General features: G+C 38.0%; 1 protein-coding gene across 2 annotated transcripts in view; it reads left to right on the forward strand.

Annotated features, from left to right (window-relative positions):
* LOC113174506 (multiple epidermal growth factor-like domains protein 11) overlaps positions 1–18874 on the forward strand; it is a 75444-nt gene that overhangs the window by 43759 nt on the left and 12811 nt on the right. For both annotated transcript variants that reach the window (XM_026378563.1, XM_026378564.1), the window contains exons 8-13: positions 3041–3253; positions 3380–3554; positions 9764–9884; positions 12085–12248; positions 12469–12571; positions 17903–18049. In XM_026378563.1, coding sequence (XP_026234348.1) covers positions 3041–3253; positions 3380–3554; positions 9764–9884; positions 12085–12248; positions 12469–12571; positions 17903–18049 — 923 coding nt within the window. The remainder of the gene's footprint in view (positions 1–3040; positions 3254–3379; positions 3555–9763; positions 9885–12084; positions 12249–12468; positions 12572–17902; positions 18050–18874) is intronic.

The raw sequence follows: 18874 nt of genomic DNA on the forward strand, positions 1-18874 counted from the left end.
AGAGAGGGGGTATGAAACATTTATGCATGAAATGCAGTTTGCCTGCTCTTACAGATGTCATTGAGATATTCAAAGCAATCATACACTCTGGGCATAATTATTAGGCAATTTGTATTCTGATTAAATACTCCTTCATGAACATGAAGTATTTTAATCATCACAAATTCACCAATATCTTATTATGCTTCCTCTAAAATTTATTCTTAAGAAAAGTCTAAAAAAAAAATCTATGTTGGATTCACATGTTCTTAAAAAGGCAGATTTGATTGTGCCTTTGCTCTTATACCAATGAATCTCATCCTTCTCTTAAGTTAGTCAGTTGAGTTAAGTTGTTAAGTTAGTTGTTTTTATTTAGCACGTGCTTAGCCATTACCCATAGAAAGACATGAGCCTGCAGGGCTGTGGGCACACACAGGACTGTCACACAGATCTTGAGAAGCACCAAGTGCAAAGTTCTCTGAGCTATTGGCAAGGTGAGATTGCGAGATTGATACTAGATCACAGACTTACGTTAAATAAGAGACAGAAGCGGAAGCGTCAAGAATGGGCCAAACAATGTCTTAAGACAGATTTCTCACAGGCTTTACGGACTGATGAGTGACAGTGGATGGACCTGACGGGTGAGGTAAAGAAGTATCTCCAACCAGAATCTGGGATCTGTTTCATCTCTTGACATGATCATCTTATACACATACAGTATTTGTCCAGTTACAGCTTGATGAACTGAACAATGGGAGTTGGAGGGTTGAAGGCTACCCCTGTAGATACATCCTTGTCACAAGTACAACTAAAATTGGCCACAAACAAATAAACTGAAAAGTTACTTCCAGTATTTTCATCAAATGACTAGAATTATGTCTTTAAACTAAATTAAAAGTGTGTATTTCCTTTGTCCTTGAGTACATTGTAGACTTTCCCTTAGGATACAGTATTATATATATATATATATATATATATATATATATATATATATATATATATATAATTATATTTTACAGTGTATATCAAAAAAACTGCTTAGACATAAATGCAAGCAGGTAAATGTGATATGGGGCAAGGAACTAACCTGGCACTCATAATATACAGTAAAGTAAAACCAGTGGGGACCACAGGTCAGTAGCTACAGCAGCGGAGAAGTAGTGTGTGTGTGGGTTAAGGTTAGGTAGTAGTAGTAATTCTTCATTGCCCTCCACCTCCCGGATGCGTATTTCAAAACATGCTGCTTTAATGATCCTCATTTCCAGCAATAACTCTGATACGTTGTCAGCTCAGTGAAACAGCAGACAGAAACAGTTAAACAGACTAGCGGGTGAACATAGTGGAGCATTTAGCAGCTACAGAACCAGACGTTTATCCCCAGGAGTTGGTACAGACCAAAAACAGAGCTAAAAGTAGAGTGAATATTGGATTTCACTTTCATTAGATGACCAAAAACAGCTCTAATCGAATGCTAATGTTGCTCGCTTTCTGTTGAATGTGTAAATAATGTGTCTCGGGAGTACAGAGGATTGCACATGGACAAAAATAAATCAATTAATAATCCTTTATGAACAACTCCAAGTTGTCTGAGTGGTCTGCCGTCAGTCCTGTATTTCTGTCTGGGGGCCTTTGATGTAGTTCATTCCCTCTATATGCCGTCAACTATCAAGTGAGGGAAACTAACACTGCAAACGATGAAGAACCAATTTAAGTGCCAGTTGAAACCAAGACTTTTCCTTTTACATACGTTGTGTGCTGTAATGAGAACGATTTGTACGCACAGAAACTCGAAACTCACGTTGCAATGTGTGTTCTTAAAATTAGAAATTGACTGTGACATGTGAGCTGTAGATCCATTTGTGTGTACAGAATAGGAAAATGTTATGTGCAGCGTTAAATGTTAATGTTCCTCCCTCCTACTCTCTCACACATACTGATTCTCATGGATTGACTTTGTCCACCTTCCTCTTTTTTGTCCATCCCGTGTCCCCAGAAGTGGGAGATTTTAACCAATTTAAATAGTTTTTGACTTATTCAGTCGGTACGCCCAGACAGTGTCTATCAGTTGAAAAAGTCTTCTCTCTAAACCCCAACTCCATCTAGTCAGCTCTGTCTTGCTTTTCTGATTCGATTGTACTTTCTCCACCTTCCATTCTGTCCATCTTTTTCTCTCTCCCCTTTCCGTCGTTATTCTCAATTGAGCCAAATTACCTCCATTCATTTAGACCCCAGACAGGTGAATTAGCCTACATGGAATAATTCCTAGATTGAGTTCTCTTCCGCCCCGTCCACGTTCTAATGGAATTAGTGGAGATAAGAGTCCTGAGGAAGCCGGCATGATTTAAACGTGACACTAAACAGAAGTCCTCACTGAGCCATTTTAATTGAGTGATTTGTCTATTTCTTAATGGCTTCAGCTTGTGGACGTGTTAGGAATGATGCAGAGATGTCAGCCCAACTCAGGCTTTAACTCGACTTAAACCATTTTTGATTCAATTCACTTCTGTCTGTTCTGTCATTCTCATTACCATCCATACGCTGTGCAAGCTTTAACCTTGAGCACCATCCGGGGTCTCAGCATAATGTGCTGCCTGTTGACCTTATAATGGTGTTAGTGATCGTGATAGTAGAGCAGATGTCATCTGGGAGGAAAATGGAGTTCTTTATGTGAGTGTGGGATAATATCACTTCTACTTTATTGTGAGGTAGTAGTAAATGGCATCGTTGATCATTCCTTCAATTGTAAATGTGAACTTTAAGGATCATTCTGTCTATAGCTACTAAATGTGAAATCAGTTTTTAACATTCTGATGTTTTAACATGAGAACTTTAAGGACTTTAACTTGCATACACAAGTCCTGGTTTTGATCATCTGGAATTTGATGTTTACACAGAGCCAACCTGGTATCCAGCGATGTTAGGCTGCTAATTTGATCATCAATCTTTGACCATCAGGTTGTTCATTCAGCTGTTGATTAGTAGCTCTCATTGACGTTGATTTAGACAAACACAACCTTCAGTTTTTTTTTTTCATGTCCATTATTGTTTTATACCAACCCAGATGCCAGGATGAATGCCCAGTTGGTACCTATGGACCTCAGTGTGCCCACAAGTGTGACTGCCAGAACGGTGCTAAGTGCTACCACATCAATGGAGCCTGTCTGTGCAACGAGGGTTTTAAGGGCCCCAGCTGCCAGGACCGCTTCTGTCCCGCAGGCCTGTACGGACTGCTCTGCGACAAATACTGCCCCTGCCAAACTGAAAACGCACTCAGGTACTGAACTGGTCAAGCAAGCATGAAAATGTCCATACTTTATACAGTTTGACAAAGAATAAATAGAAGAAGGTTGTGCAAACTCACAGAATCATTCTTGAATTTCTCCTCTTTTTGCTCTCTCAGCTGCCACCCTCTGTCAGGTGAGTGCACCTGTGCAGCAGGCTGGACGGGGCTTTACTGCAACGAGACCTGTCCAGCAGGTTACTACGGCGAGGGCTGCAGAGACCTGTGTGTCTGTGCCAATGGAGCCGATTGTGACGGCATCACCGGAGCGTGCATGTGTGCGCCGGGATACATAGTAAGTGTACAGTAGATACAGCGCACACCAGCTGACCATGAATCATTAAAAAGAGAATGGGTAGCAGTATACAAACAATTGTTGATGATCAATACTGAAACGATTAGTCAGGCCAAGATGTCAAGTTGTCATTTAAAAGTAAATAAATCACTGAATATTCAGATCATTTCTTGATGTCATTTTTATGTCATTTTATCACATAAAAATGCTAGTTATTCTTTGTTTTCACCCTCTCCTGTGCAATAATTTGCTTCCTTTGTCTATTTTATTTCTGTTAATTATTATTATTTATTTCTCTATTTATCTCTTTCACCATTGTAATTTTAACTATAACCAGGAATACTACAGTAACTACAAAAAGAAATCTGCAGATCATCTATAATTAAAATAATTGTTAGTTGAAACCCAAATGGATGTGTTGACTTAGACAGTGTCTGCTTACTGGAAGAAAGCTATATAATGGTTTCTAAATGATCTCAAACCTAGTTTGGCATTTCTGTAATGAAATTTTGTGTCACTTCTGGTCAACATATGCACCAGTATTGATATATTGGCTGATAAAGTTCACCTGGCCATTATCTGCTAGCTTCAGTTATTTTCTAAGGCAGCCAGACAGACAGACATTATACAACAACTAACTTGACCAGTAACGTGTTACATGTAACATGTTAAGGTGTCTGTCACAAATAGCAGGATCAAATTATGTTTTTTTTATTCTTCTTTTTTTTTTTTTTACTTTTGTAAAAGGAGACCTAATAAATTAACTAAAGGGATAATGTCCAGTTCCCCTCAGTCCTAGTCTTCATTGCAACAAATAGCTCTATCTCCAAAAAATTAGCAGATTAGCAACAGCAAACACGTTTTAAAGGAAGCTTAACTGCAATTGGATTACCTTTTCTACTGACTTCATGAGGAAATGTTGTTTATTTAGGTATTTGGCAAATGGTCCAAGAGTCATTTATTCAGTGGTTTAACATCTTTGCTCTGAATAATGAAGTGGTGCCTGTTTCATAGAGGCTCATTCCAGCCTACATGTGAAGATTGGAAGATGGGAGGCTTTGCAGACGCAGGTGCAGAACATGCTCTATAACATGCTCAAGTTAATTTATCGCATGTTGTTGACTTGACAGGTTTATGCAGCTTATAATGGTTTTGCAGGTGCAAAACCCCAGATATATAGGTCGGGCTAAAGGAGAAGGAGAGAGTGTTGATGTCAGGGCAGTGCTATGTATTTGAGCAATAGAGAGTGGGTGAGAGTGGATTCAACTCTTGGTTGTTTTTAGTCCCATATTGTATGAATGTCGCTTTTTGTTAACGGCATGTTGTTACCTATTCAGCGGTGATGCTAACACATCTCAGTTTATCAAATTAGCATAGTAGTAATCATCTAGTAATAGGCACTTATCACATTTCATGGCAGTTCAAGCAGAAAGTGTTGAGACAGTTTATTCAAAACTTAATTGTAGATCTCGATAAAAGGTTGGGAATCAAGAAAGTTTGTAGGACACATCATCTGGGAACCAGTCCAATTCAACACTTGAGATATTTCACAGTATTCACAATTACAAATTATTAATTACTAATTACATTAAATAAAAACATTTTTACTTGGATGGCAGACCAGGATTAATTTTCTGTATTCTGTTTCATTATTTAATTAATAATTTTACATTTCATTATTTTAATTAGTTTTACATTTTTTAATTTCTCAAAATCCACTTTACCACTTTTCTTGATTTGTCTTAAAATGGTTTAATTCTGTTGTCCATGTCATTGTTAACTGTTGTTATTATTTTTTATTAGTACTGTTTTGTATTTGTACTCATAAAACAATCAAGCAAACGTTTTTGAGTTTTACAGCATTTTTATTTGCTGTAATTTGAAAAAAGACTAATACCTGCAGCTCTAATCAGAGCAGAGCATTGTGGAGCATAGCAGATGGTAGAAGAGCGTAGAAGAGCAGGAAGTGGTAGCGCTGGGTGGAGCAGAGTGGATTGAATTTGAGACGCATGCTAGTGCTGACTTAATGTTCATGTTGTAGCTTTAAGGCAAGAAGACAGATTTGAAGGTCAAATTAGAATGATAAAAAATTTAGATCAGGCAAGTGCTAAAATTAAATTTCTATGCAGATGTGTCTGTGGGTATGTGAGGTTTTGGACTGGTGTATGAGAGAGTAACTGGGTCTGTGTCCCGGCCCTCCTGGTGTGTTGAGTGATGTTGCAGTGACTGAGCAGAGATGAGGCACCTAACAGAGAGATGACATGACTTTGATAATTGGACTAAGAATATCAGCGATGTTCAGGAGGTGAAAGTAGAATGACCATGCAGATGAATATCCATTTGCTTTATAGCACCTAGATTCAGAAAGGCGTTCCTCTCAGTGAAGAGTTATTGATTTACAGGACATTTTGCTGTGCTGGCAGCTCACAGTTTTGTACTCTTTGTGCCACTATGTGGATAAAAAAACAGTTTGAAACAGAATTTATATGCGAAATTGTTTGGACAGTTCAATACTGGTAAATGTGCAACCCAGACCCAGGATTTGAAATCTACAGAACATACAGGCATTACGATGAGGATCTATCGTGTCACTTTCACTGAAAAGGAATTTTGTTCTAGTAGAAACAAGCGTTATTTACACTGTGTAGGTCTCAACATGTAACATCTTTTCCACAAAACTAAAATAAAACACATAGCAGCTATAGTATAGTTAAAGTTAGAGAAAGTTTAGGGGAAGGGCATGGTCACACTTAAAAAATGAAAGCAAACATAAACTACATCTGGTAGGATGTGAACTCCAGCCATCCAAAGTCGAATGCACTACACAGCCAAGTGTTTAATGGTATATGCTTTTGTCTGTGATTTTGAGAAATACAGCACATTCCTTCCCTAAACAAATACTAGACAGAAAGCATTCAAAAAAGTCAAAGTACATTGCTACAAATTCTATCTTTCTTACTTGTTGTTGTTGTTTTTGTTCACTGTGAAATTAAATTTAAATTAGCATCTAAGTTGACTGACTAACAGATATGTAGATACTTCCTAGTACAAGTCAGTGTTTCTATACCACTAACCTTCAATAATAAACGTTTTGAAAGGCGTATATTTGAATCATTAGGATATGTAAACAATTAATGTAAATAGAAAGTTGGAAGTAGGTTACTGAACATATCAATAAAATTTCCCCTGACAACTAATTTCTTTCCACAAAAATAATAAATTAGATTAGAAAGATTGTGGCTTAATTAAGAAAAAATAACTAGAGTTACTTCACACACAGCAGAAGGACTAAACTTTCAACAACACCACAGTCTTTCTCCAACATTTACCAAAGTGCTTTTGTGGCCTAAACTTAACCACACACAGGACTTGGCAGTCAAACTCTGATCTGTGGCGTGACAGATGTGCTTTGTTTGCCTGCCATCCACCCCAGCCACCTCTTTGTGACTCACTTACCATTAATAAATTACAAACCATTAATACTGGGAGCTTTTCCTTTGTCATTAGACCAAGATGTCAGGCAACCCACGCACCTTAAATTATTATAACACTAAAAGAAATTTTGCAGATCTTGCATTTCTGCATTGTTTGTACAGCCTCTTTGCAATGACTTTTGGGCCCAAGCGAGTCATGTTCTGCGATTCCACCTGCAGCAGCCAAGTAGTTGGCCTCACCTTTTCTGGAACGCTTTGCTCCACACTTACTGTTACTGTGCGACACTGATAATCACACCTGGAATCTGAATTAGAGTTTATTAGAGAGTTTAAGCTTAATTCCCTGCTGGCCTAATTACATGTTCATTCATTCCTTGGAGAAGCACGTACTCAATGTGATGAAAAATGTAGTAGTAAAACTAATTATGTTTTATTTTCTTCATTTAAAATATATTTTCTAATGTTTGTAAACAGTTGCAATGAAAAAATGTTTATTTATTAGCTATGAACTTGCATTTGAGATGAGAATAATAAAAACAACAGGCCAATAAAGCTGCACAGTGCACTCGCTGAGTTGAAAATTGCTTGATAAATATTGGGATCCATTGATCTGTGCATATTTATCATTCCACAGGTCACTTTGTTAGAACTCCTATTTCTCCTGGGAAATCCTGATGGTTTTTTGTAATGGGCCCACTGGTGTTATTTATTAACAAGGCTTTTTTTTTTTTTTTTTTAAGAAAGTCCTTAATTCACCAACTTTTTAATAAGGCTTCTCTCTTCTCCTGTCTTTGCACATTTGGCCGGCTTTGTGAATATTAGATTAATAGTAATTTAAAGGCAGCAGGTTGGTAGCTGGAACTTTAATTAGCACAGTTTATATGTTGAAGGTCCTGATCAATGCAACAGCATGCTGGAGTTTCAGGTTGTGTCAAGCCTGCTTTCACAGCATGCTACGGACTCAGAATAAGGTTAGGTATCCTACTAATGTCTTTCTCATTGGTCTGATCCTGTCTGTTATTAATTGGGCAAGCACAGACATCGTGCTTCTCTGCAGGGACACCATCAGTGATGATCGTCTCTCTCCTCCATTATACATGGGCTTGTTTGCTGCATCTCTGCCATCAAATTTAATGCAGTCATGCGCTTATAATGAATTTAAAGATGAACTCTGACCAAGACCTGTTTCCCTGGAGTTTAGCTGCAGGAGGACATAGACAAAACTTGCTGTCAGTCAAGTTATTCCTGAAACTCCAAACCCTGTGTACACAGTCAGGTGTTCATCCGGTAGCAGTGATACACTTAAGCCAGTCATCTCATGAAGAATAGAAGAGCCCCAGACAGTGAATAAGGGATGCACTCATTATGAAATGCAGTGTTATTAATGGTGGCAGGTAGAACTGAACATACAGTACTGCAACTTGTGCAAGCAGATGCTTACATATTTACTGTATAGTTACATATATTTATTTAGCAGATGTAGTACTGACTCACATCTACAAAGGTGGTTAAAAATTTACTGTATGCTAACGTGTCTTTAGTTTGCCATGGACACACAGGTTTACATAAAACATATGAAAAAGCTATTTCTACCTTCTAAAATGAGCAAAATAACTGGTACCCCTTATAAGTGGTCATAAATAAGTGGAATGTAGGCATATTTCAGGCAGACTGCTGTCTTCAGTTAGTATCACAAGGGTATTTAATCTTATCATCAGTTATTTAGACAATTTTAATGGAAAGAAGTGCTTATAGTGTTGTGGTGATGTGAGTGTGTGCATCACACTGAACATAGACAAGAGAAAGAAAGAAAGAGACTGGTCTGAGGAGATAAGGAAAACAATAATTGCCAAGAAAACTTGAAGCATGCAAGCCAACCTCTAAGGTCAAGTTACAACATTGTAAAGCCCCTCTACATGTCACTGTCTGAATTAAAGCAGGTTCTATGGAAGAAGACAGAGAGAAACAAAAAGGTGACAGGAGTTTGTCCCAAGTTTGCTTGGATCTGTGCTGAAATCAGAAGATTATTGAGTGATTCTGGAGATAAATATCCAGCAGTGTCCACATCTTCACTGGCGAAGACAAGGACAAACTGCCCGCTGTCAGCGTGTCAAAGTCTCATTAAGAGCTACAAAAAGTGCTTGATTGCAGTGATTACATCAATAGAGTGCGCTACAAAATATCAGGGTAATGGTCCCAACATTTCTGTCCATGCCAATTTTAATTTGTTGTATTATATAAAATAATATGTTACATTGAAATTCCAATGTCTGTCATAGAAATGCATAAAATTGTTGAAGCTGTGTGCTAACAGACTTCTCCATGCTACTTTTTTTTTGTGTGTAACATTTTGTTGCTGAAGTTTATACATGTTTATATTTTTATTCCAAAGAAAATTATGGATACGTGAATGAAAAATATTATTTCAAGAATAGACATAGACATGCATGCAGAGACATTTCTCTTTATCACTGACTCCTAACCCTAACTTTTATGTAGGCACCATAAAGTAAAATGTCATCTTTTGTTGAAATTTTTATTTTATTTCATTTATTTTTTTGGGGGGGGGGGGGGGGGAAGGGATTTTAGTACATACATTTCAATAACACATGTGACTCGATTCGTGTGATTATAAGGGTTGCTAGGTATGTATGATCTGATGTTTGTGATTTTTAAAGTAATTAAAAGTGAAATACAACAGTATAATAAGTAACTTTGATGTACTAAAAGAAATGTACTGTGTTACACCTTTCCATTTCTATTAACTGTGTCCAGGGTGACGACTGCTCTATCAGCTGTCCTGCAGGCCTGTACGGAACCAACTGCACCTTATCGTGCTCCTGCCACAACGAGATCTCCTGCTCGCACATCGATGGCTCCTGCGTCTGCCGAGAAGGTTCTGTTCAGTTCTGTGTTCTTGTTTTCATCTATGATCAGGGGATTTCTGAAATTATTAGTGATGTGTTGGGAGTTTTACTGTTTAGTATTTGAAGTCTCCCCTAATATGGCAGGCCTACCTGCAGTGTAGAGGTGCAGAGACTTCGCAGTCTCAAACATGACAAGTGATGCGGTGGAACTTGGAGGTTTAAGCAGTTTTTATTATCAACATTTAAGATTTGATCAAGATAGAAATCAAATCATAAACTAACTGTTTAAGAGAATATCATCATTAAATAATACATTAATTGCTCAGCAAGAAAAAACATGGTTTTTGATCAAGCTTTTTTTTGTTTTGTCAAAAAAAAACAAAGACTTTCTGCCAAAATGTAAAATACCAACCTTAATGGGTTTCTTGAGATGTTTCTACAACTTGTTTGGAGTCCAGCTGTTGGACATTTAGTTGACTGGACATGACTTGCAAATGCATACACCTGTGTATATAAGCTCCCACAGTTCATGTCAGAGGACAAACCAATCCATAAAGTCCAAGGAATTGTCTGTAGACCTCCAAGACAGGAGACGCAGGACAGGAGGGTACAGAAAGATTTCTGCAGCATTGAAGGTTCCAGTAAGCACAGTGGCCTTAATCATACATAAATGGAAGAAGCTTGGAATCACAAGGACTCTTTCTAGTGCAACCGTGCGGCTAAAATGAGTGAAAAGGGGCCTTAGTCAGGGAGGTGACCAAGAACCCAATGGACACTCTGAAAGAGCTCCAGTGTTTCTCTGTGGAGAGAGGAGAACCTTCTAGAAGAACAACCATCTCTGCAGCACTCACCAATCAGACCTGTATGGTAGGGTGGCCAGACGGAAACCTCTCCTTAGGATAAGTTTACTCCTGAAGGACTCTCAGACCATGAGAATAAAAGATTCTCTGGTCTGATAAAACAAAAATTAACTATGAATGCCAAATGTTCATGTCTTGATAAAACCAGGCTCCACACCACCACAATGGTTCATCTTTCAACAGGACAGTGACAATAAGCAGACAGCCATATAAGCTAATAGAAGATAACATAGATAACATAGAAGTGGCTGTGAAGACAGTGGTCAGAGCTCAGACGTGAACCCAACTAACCATCTCTAGAGAGATCTGAAAATGGCTGTACCCCGGCACTCCCAATCCAACCTGATGGAGCTTGAGTGGTACTGCAAAGTAGAATGGGAGAAACTGTCCAAAAATAGCTGCGCTAAGCTGATGGCATCATACTATCTCAAAAGATTTGAGGCTTTAATATAATATAACAACATGTGGAAACAGTTAAAGGCTGTGAATATTTTCTGGATGCACAGTAATCTATACAGTTAAATACTCCTAGGATACCTTTTCCATTTAGTCCCTCATTTGAATAAAGACAGACTGAAATACAAATCAAAAAGCATGAAAGACAGTAATTTTCAAAATGGGAAAAAATTCAGTCGTACCATGTCCATTATTTTTAGGGGCACTTTTAGCCTACATGTCCAGATTTCTAACAATAAGCTACTGCACATTAGGGAAACAAGCAGATGTTTGTAATGATTTCATTTCATACAAGATATAATATTGATTAATATGGGACAACCATGAGGTCACAGTGAACTTGACCTTTAATCTTTTACGACCAAAATCTAAACAGTTCATCCTTGACCTCAAGTGACAATTGTGCCAAATTTGAAGAAATTCCCTCATGGCATCCGAGACGTCGGCCAACCAAATTTGGGTGAACATAAAATGACTACGGCCTTGACCTTTGACCACCAAAATCTAAACAGATCATGACTGACTCCAACTGGACGTGTTCACAAGAATTAGATGGTGTGACCTTGACCTTTGACCTCAGTTCGTGACTGAGTCCAAGTTTCTTAGATATCGTTTATCGTTTATTTTATAATCGCCATATGGACAATGGGACAGCTCAAACAGATTTTTCCAGCTCATCTTTCAGGTATTGAACTTAGCATAACTGATCAGAATTACAATGCTGAGACAAAGATGAAGCGTTATCACCAACACTTCAGGTTTCAGTTGTTATTCCCAGACACCGTATTATTATAACTGACACAACTGCTAACACTCAAGTTATCATTGACAGTAGATACATGTTTTGTTCCAGATGACAATTTATTAAATAAACTTTCTGTAGACTAATGGTCTTTGGACTGTGTCTGTCCAGGCTGGCAGGGTGTGGACTGCTCCATCCCATGCTCTAGTGGCACGTGGGGACTTAGCTGCAATCAGACATGTCAGTGTGCCAACGGGGCGGCTTGTGACCCCATCAATGGAACCTGCACCTGCTCACCGGGTTGGAGGGATGAGTACTGTGACATCCCGTGTCCTGTGAGTGAGCATTGCAGTCATTATTCCTCTATATTCATTGTTTAGTCGCCCACCTGTCACATTTGCATACAAGAAACAAGGTGCGGATGTTTTGCAGAATAAGCTGGAGTAGCTAAATTAATAAAGTATCCCCTTCTCAAAACATAAAGACAGCAACATTTGTATGTGTGTTTAAACTGCTTTAATGTAGTTTTGTCTGTTGTGTTCTTGCTGTTGTTAGGAGGGGTCTTACGGGCTGGACTGTAGAGAGAGATGTGACTGTGTCAACGCTGAAGGCTGTGATCCGGTGACTGGTTCCTGTCGTTGTCTCGCAGGTTGGACAGGTGAGTGCTGTAGCCACAATTTGGGCCAGTTTTTAGTGCCAAATGCAGACACAGGGACACAGCTGGTAGTTTATCAGGCAGTTTACACGTTCCAGAGGTCAAATAAGGGTTGCTATTTGCAAGCAGTCACATCAGACAATGAAGTCCAAACATTTGTCACTTTTGGCCAAAGGTAATAAAAACAAGTGAACACGTAAAAAATGTTTTCCAAAGATTTAATAGTCTGTCTATATGTTAATCCTAATGAAGAGCTTGGAAATTGTTTATTTTAAGGAAGCAGCTCTCAACTCTACATTTTAATGTCTGAGAAGAGATGCTACATTTTTATTGATTTTTACATTTTAATAAATAAAGCACATTAATAAAACATATTAATCCCCACTAAAAAAACTAAACTAAGTCATTTGAAAGTGTGACTGGCTTTCCTAAAATACTATGTACTGAGTACTGTGTAAATAAGTTCTTGTCCTTGCCTTTACCTTACTTATATAGTAAGTCGACATTTGCAGATAAGACAGACCGCAAGTACATTTTTCCAGAACAGTGTCCTCCTTGTTCTCCAGGTCTGCAGAAGTCCAAAGACGATAAGCAGCAATTTCTCCAAGTAACAAAGTAACAACATTGTTTTCTGCACAAACTCCAAGCACATAGCTTATCTGGAAGTGGGACTGCTATACCAGGTCCATGGTTAATGTAGTACAGTCAACAATACTAGAACTTTAGGATTATATTCCTTACCAGATATTCCAAGTAGGCTCTTAAAGGTTTTGCTAAGTGGTGGAGGAGCACACAGGAGGATTATTCTCTAGTATTTAGTATCATTTAGGTTTGTTTGCAGTGCACCTAACAAGTACTTCAGACTGTTTTTATGGTGAGAATGTTGAACAAATGTATAAATAAATAATAAAATAATGAACAAAAATAAACTGGCCCAAAGATTTCACAGAAAATGAAAATCTGGGCTAGGCCTATTGCTCTTGGGAGACTAGGGAGACTAGCAGCAGGTCTGTATCTGAAAGCTACAACCAAGTACGAGGAGCTTTTACTAGTGTAGTATAGACAGTATATATAAACCTTTTAAAGCAGAAGTATTGCTACAAGTTGTTTGGATGTCTCACTTCACCATGTTTTAAAGTGATCTGATTTCATAGAACTGACTTTTGTGAACAAAATAACATTAAGAGCAGCACAAAGAAAACTTTTATTCACACTGTTTCATCATGGTCTCTGATTTATTTCACCCATTCAAATGTAATGCACAAGTGTCACCATTTCTGACTGTGCTACAGGTTTCAATTGTTTACTAAAATCTAACTAAATCTAACAAAAAACAAAGGCGTCTTGTGTAAAATAAGTTCAATAACTTTTTTTTTCTTAACCACACCTTTGGTTTTTTAACCAAAAAAGTTATCCCAAACGTAAATTACTAATGTGAAAAAGTAGCCGTCCCAGCAATTTAATAGATAGATCAGGTCCAAAATGACTGGGACTCTCTAAAACTTAAATTTTATTCTTTAGTTCAACAGGATTGGCAAATTAGTCCTACTTAAGATAGTCAAGAACCAGACAGCTTTGTGCTGCAAATTTATGTTTGTGCAGCCAGCATCAAAAAGATGAAGGTGCTCAGGGGGAAAAATAGACTCAAAGTGAATAGAAAAAAAAAACAATGCCTCGAATTCTCTCTGAGTCAGTGAGGGCATTTGAACGTGTTCGTTGAGACCGATGGGTGATGGACAGCAACAGCACTCGAGATAAGCTTCAAAAATGCTACTGGTGTAGATTACCCTCTGGTCACATCCAGCTCCTGAATTGAGGGCTCACAGGGCAGGTAAAGCAGGCATGAAAAATACCTGAACAGTCGTTGTGGGAAGGAGAATAGACGAGTCTGAGGCTGAAGAGAGGGAAGAAGGAGCAGAACAGGCAACACCGTGACATGAGTCAACGAGACAACAAATCAATATGACACACAACAAATTCAAACCTATAATCCTAAAACTGATGGAGATTTGACATCCCAGCTCTCTTCAATAATTCAGCTTCATAAACGGTCCCTATGGATAAAACACTTTTTTTTAAACCAGGATCCTCAGCAGAGATGTAAGACCTCCGTGAACCTTTGTTGACTTTATTAATAGTCATGTTCACTTTGTAGCTCTGTTTATTTCACCCACTAAATTGTCAATCAGTCACGATGAGCAGTGATCGATATTAGAGCTGATGAATATGGAAAGGGTGTTTTAATTCACTACCACAGGGAAAATTTGTAATGAATTGACATTGGGAGAGGGGTCGATATATTGATGAAGATTTAGATCAAAGTTTAGACCAAAGGTTAGAAGTAAATAAGTTTGCATTTGTGAAGTGAAGAAACGTGATACTTACTCTGAAACAAGTAACAAGTCCAACTGGACGAAAAAAGTTATAATGCAGCGTTCAAATTTAACTTGTACTTATCTGTGATGTACATAATATTTCTACTGAACTATGCTGCCTTTCTGTTTCACATATTTATCTGTTATGGTAGAATGTAAAATGTCCATATTTTATAGTGAATGATAAACTTTAGATTGTGTTACCAGGCATTCAAAAAGAAAATAGTACAGTGTTGCTGGATAAAGGACAGTGTCCAATTTTAGTAATAGATCCATGAGACACCAAACATTGGCGTAGAATACCATGAGACATAACTGGGAGGTTATCATGACAAGCTTTTTTTATATGTATATATAATTTAACAATAGGAGTATGCTGAAAAGTCAGATATGTAAATTAGCACAGATAGTACTTGATTGGCTAAGACATTAAAATGCCAAATGACATTACATTTTATTACAGCAAAATTTAATCAATGTTCATAGTTTTGCCAGAATACTTATATATCTCTATGTCAAATAGGGTTTAGTACAATTTAAAGTATTTTATAAATACACATATAAATATAAAATTAACATTATTATGTTACTTTTCCTTTTCCTCCACTAGAATTCATAGGAATGTATTGGACTTTTACTCCACTACATTTAGTTTACATCTTTAGTTACTTGTTCCTTTTTGCAGATGCAGATTCTTAATACACAACATAATTATTTAAACTATGATGTATGATTGTATAAAAGTATGGAGTATAACCACCTGACAGTACATGAAGTGATTGAAATCAGCCATTTTTGTTCCACACAAAGGAAACAGATACCTTTCACTATTATTTATATATGTTTCAATTATTTATTACTATTATTACTATAGTATTACTGTAACATTCAAATCTTTAAGTTTGCCAATTTTCACCAGGGGCCAACAGCTGAAAAAAGTAAATAGTTGGCAACTGTGAACCTCTACCCCGTTCTTTCCCCCCATTGTGTGGCAGAAGCCCTCAGGGTTGAGCGATTATTGAACCGAGCAAGCTGGTCCAATGTGTTGTCTGAAAATGTCACAACTCAAAAGTGTTTATAGATGTTATGAACAGTAACACAGGGAACTTGTGAGAAGGTCTGACCATCATAAAGACAGGGGAAACATGCTATTGTAAAAATACCTGGAATAAGTGAACAGTCAGACTGTGGCATTGGAGAGTTGATACCAATTCTAAAATTGAATTTCCTCTCTTTGTTTTAACTTCACAGTCTAAGGAATAGAGTTTCTGATTTTCACCCATTTTTTGGCTCAGAGGTAGTTTATTAATTGAGTTATAATGGCCGCCTGTGCCCCACTCTCATATTCTCTCATATTCAGTGTCAAAGGAAGTTTTTAATGGGCTGCAGATAGAACTGCAGTGAGAAAGAGAGGGAGATATAGTACATTTGCACATACTGTATCCTTACTGTGTCTGTCTGTCCTATTGTCTGTTCATGTATTTAGATGTGGGGGTAAGCTTGTTCCTGTGTGCGTGTGTGTGGCTGAGTGTAACTAAGACCTAATGTAATGTGGGTCTCTTGGGCACTGCGGTCTCATGACTGTCCCCTGTGAGAAGTGAGGCCTCTGATCTGTTCTGCAATCCAGCTTTTGTGTAGACACACTCCTGCCTCTCAGGATGCACACGCGCACACACATGCAAGACTGATGAAAGAATGAGACACTTCAGCAAATGATTAAAGGGCAAGAACTGTTAAGCAGAATTTGGGGAATTTAGATTTGGGTTTCATTTTGCCTAAAATGTTTGTTCATACAAAAGGCTATTTCTGCATACATGTGTACATGCAGAGGTTTTCAGGAGGTTCACAGTGTCTTCTCGGGAAAAACTGAAACCGCGGTATCTGCTTTGCATAGTTATGAATGTTGCTGTCTGAGGAAGAGTTGTTCTGACCCAACAATGACCCCTCATTCAAAGTCATTTAGATCTCTTCCTCTTGTTATCCTGATCCAAAATCAGAATCAAATGTTCCTGCTTAGCTTTTTATCGGCTACACGTCACAGAGCATGATTGGGTGTTAATTGCTAAATACAGTTTTTCCATTACTGATTGTCTTGTGCAGCATTTTTGAAAAGATAAATTACGCACATTTTCCAAAAATGTACAGTTAGTTTAAAAACTAAATAGTGAGCTACTTAAGAATCTACTACATAGTGTCTAAGGAGGATTAACTGTTGACATATGAGCACCACTATCTGTGAGGCTCACTGTCCTTTGTTTTAGTTGTCACCTCAGTGATGAGACCGTGACTGAGCAGCAGAATCATCACCGACATCTCAGTCAGGACAAACGTTAATTGAATATCACAAGATTTGACTTTATGTTCTATTATCTTCATTAAATATTGATGATGTTGTTCTGCTTCTTGACATTTAAATGAACAATTGCGATTTTTTTAAAACACTAATGAAAACCTTTTTTACAAACCACCCTACCTGACATCTTTTCCTTCAGTTCTTCTTTGGAGCCTGTTTTCCTCCCATTTCTTTCAGATTTCACTGGTCTGTCTTTGGCTCTAAGCCCAAAGTCCATTGGTTGCTGTGCTGAAGACATAAAACTTTAAAGAGAACTGTCAAATATATAGGTTTTTTTTAAGTAATTTCCTAACACAGCTCTGGTCACTGTAGTTTTAGTGGGTCAAACAAGAGGAAATAGTGTATTTGTGAGTGTGTATGAGTGTTTTCACAGTAATGAAGAAACATTTTACTCAGTGCAACAATAATGAGGGTGGGGGGTTAGCTGTTTAAAGCTGATGTTTCTTCATCTGCCCTTTTTGCATCATTCTCTCTTCTCCTTTTCAAGTTTCTGTGACACGTGTAGAAATTGGTGAACAGCGTTAGGACTTAATTTAAAGCTGGATAACTAAGAATAAAGGCTCTTGCGTTACCATAGCCTTTAATGACTGCGTGTGTTTTCTGCAGGTGTCCATTGCGACAGTGTGTGTGCGGAGGGGCGCTGGGGACCCAACTGCTCCTACAGCTGCACCTGTGAGAACGGAGGCTCCTGCTCCCCAGAGGACGGCACCTGTGTGTGCGCTCCCGGCTACCGCGGCACAAACTGCAGACGAAGTATAGAAATATTATATTCAAACACACATACACATTTCAGCACATTCTCATATCGTAGTAACATAGCTGCACTGCGGTGGTGGGAAGAAAGACTATTTGTAATAGCACAACTGAATAATAATTGTATGTAATTAACAGCAACCAGCTCTCAAAAGTATTGAAATGTGAGAAGTACTGTTTACGAAGCATTGTTACCAGCCACATGTCCATACATTAGGAATGAAAATCCTCATATTTGATAAATCAAAGGATTATGTGTTTTAACAAGTTATCCACCTAGAAATCATGTTCAGAAGCATCAGTTCATTTGGTCATGACTTGCTTCCCCTGTGAAATCTACACCATCAATGAACAAACACTGGAGCTTTTATAAGATGAAGCAACAATTATTCTTCTTAAGTCTTCCATCTTTCAGAAGAGCCACATTTCTATACCTTAAAACCAGAAACAAACTCTGTGTATCCATACATTGTGTGGCCAGTTTGATTGAATCATGTATTTTATGGCCTTCTTGAAATCAGGTCTGAAGATATCTGTTGATGTTGCTTGTACTGAGAACAACAAGTGTGTCTGTCAGTCAGACATTTTCTCAGTATATATGCAGATTCAACACTTACTGGTTTTCCTTTGCGTCTCCCTCCATCACCGTGATAAATTTAAGGACTTTCTGCTCACAGTTTAGACAATTATCTTAATTAGGAAGATCCTGTAGCATCTGAGAAGCACTAGACCATCAGGCACAGGCTTGTCTCACCACTTAGAGTAACATCAATTAAAGAAAAGGAAAGGCCTCAGGAAGATGTATGAGCGATGATCAGTGGTGGT

The sequence above is a fragment of the Anabas testudineus genome, chromosome 3 (genome assembly GCF_900324465.2).
Source record: "Anabas testudineus chromosome 3, fAnaTes1.2, whole genome shotgun sequence".
NCBI lineage: Eukaryota > Metazoa > Chordata > Actinopteri > Anabantiformes > Anabantidae > Anabas > Anabas testudineus.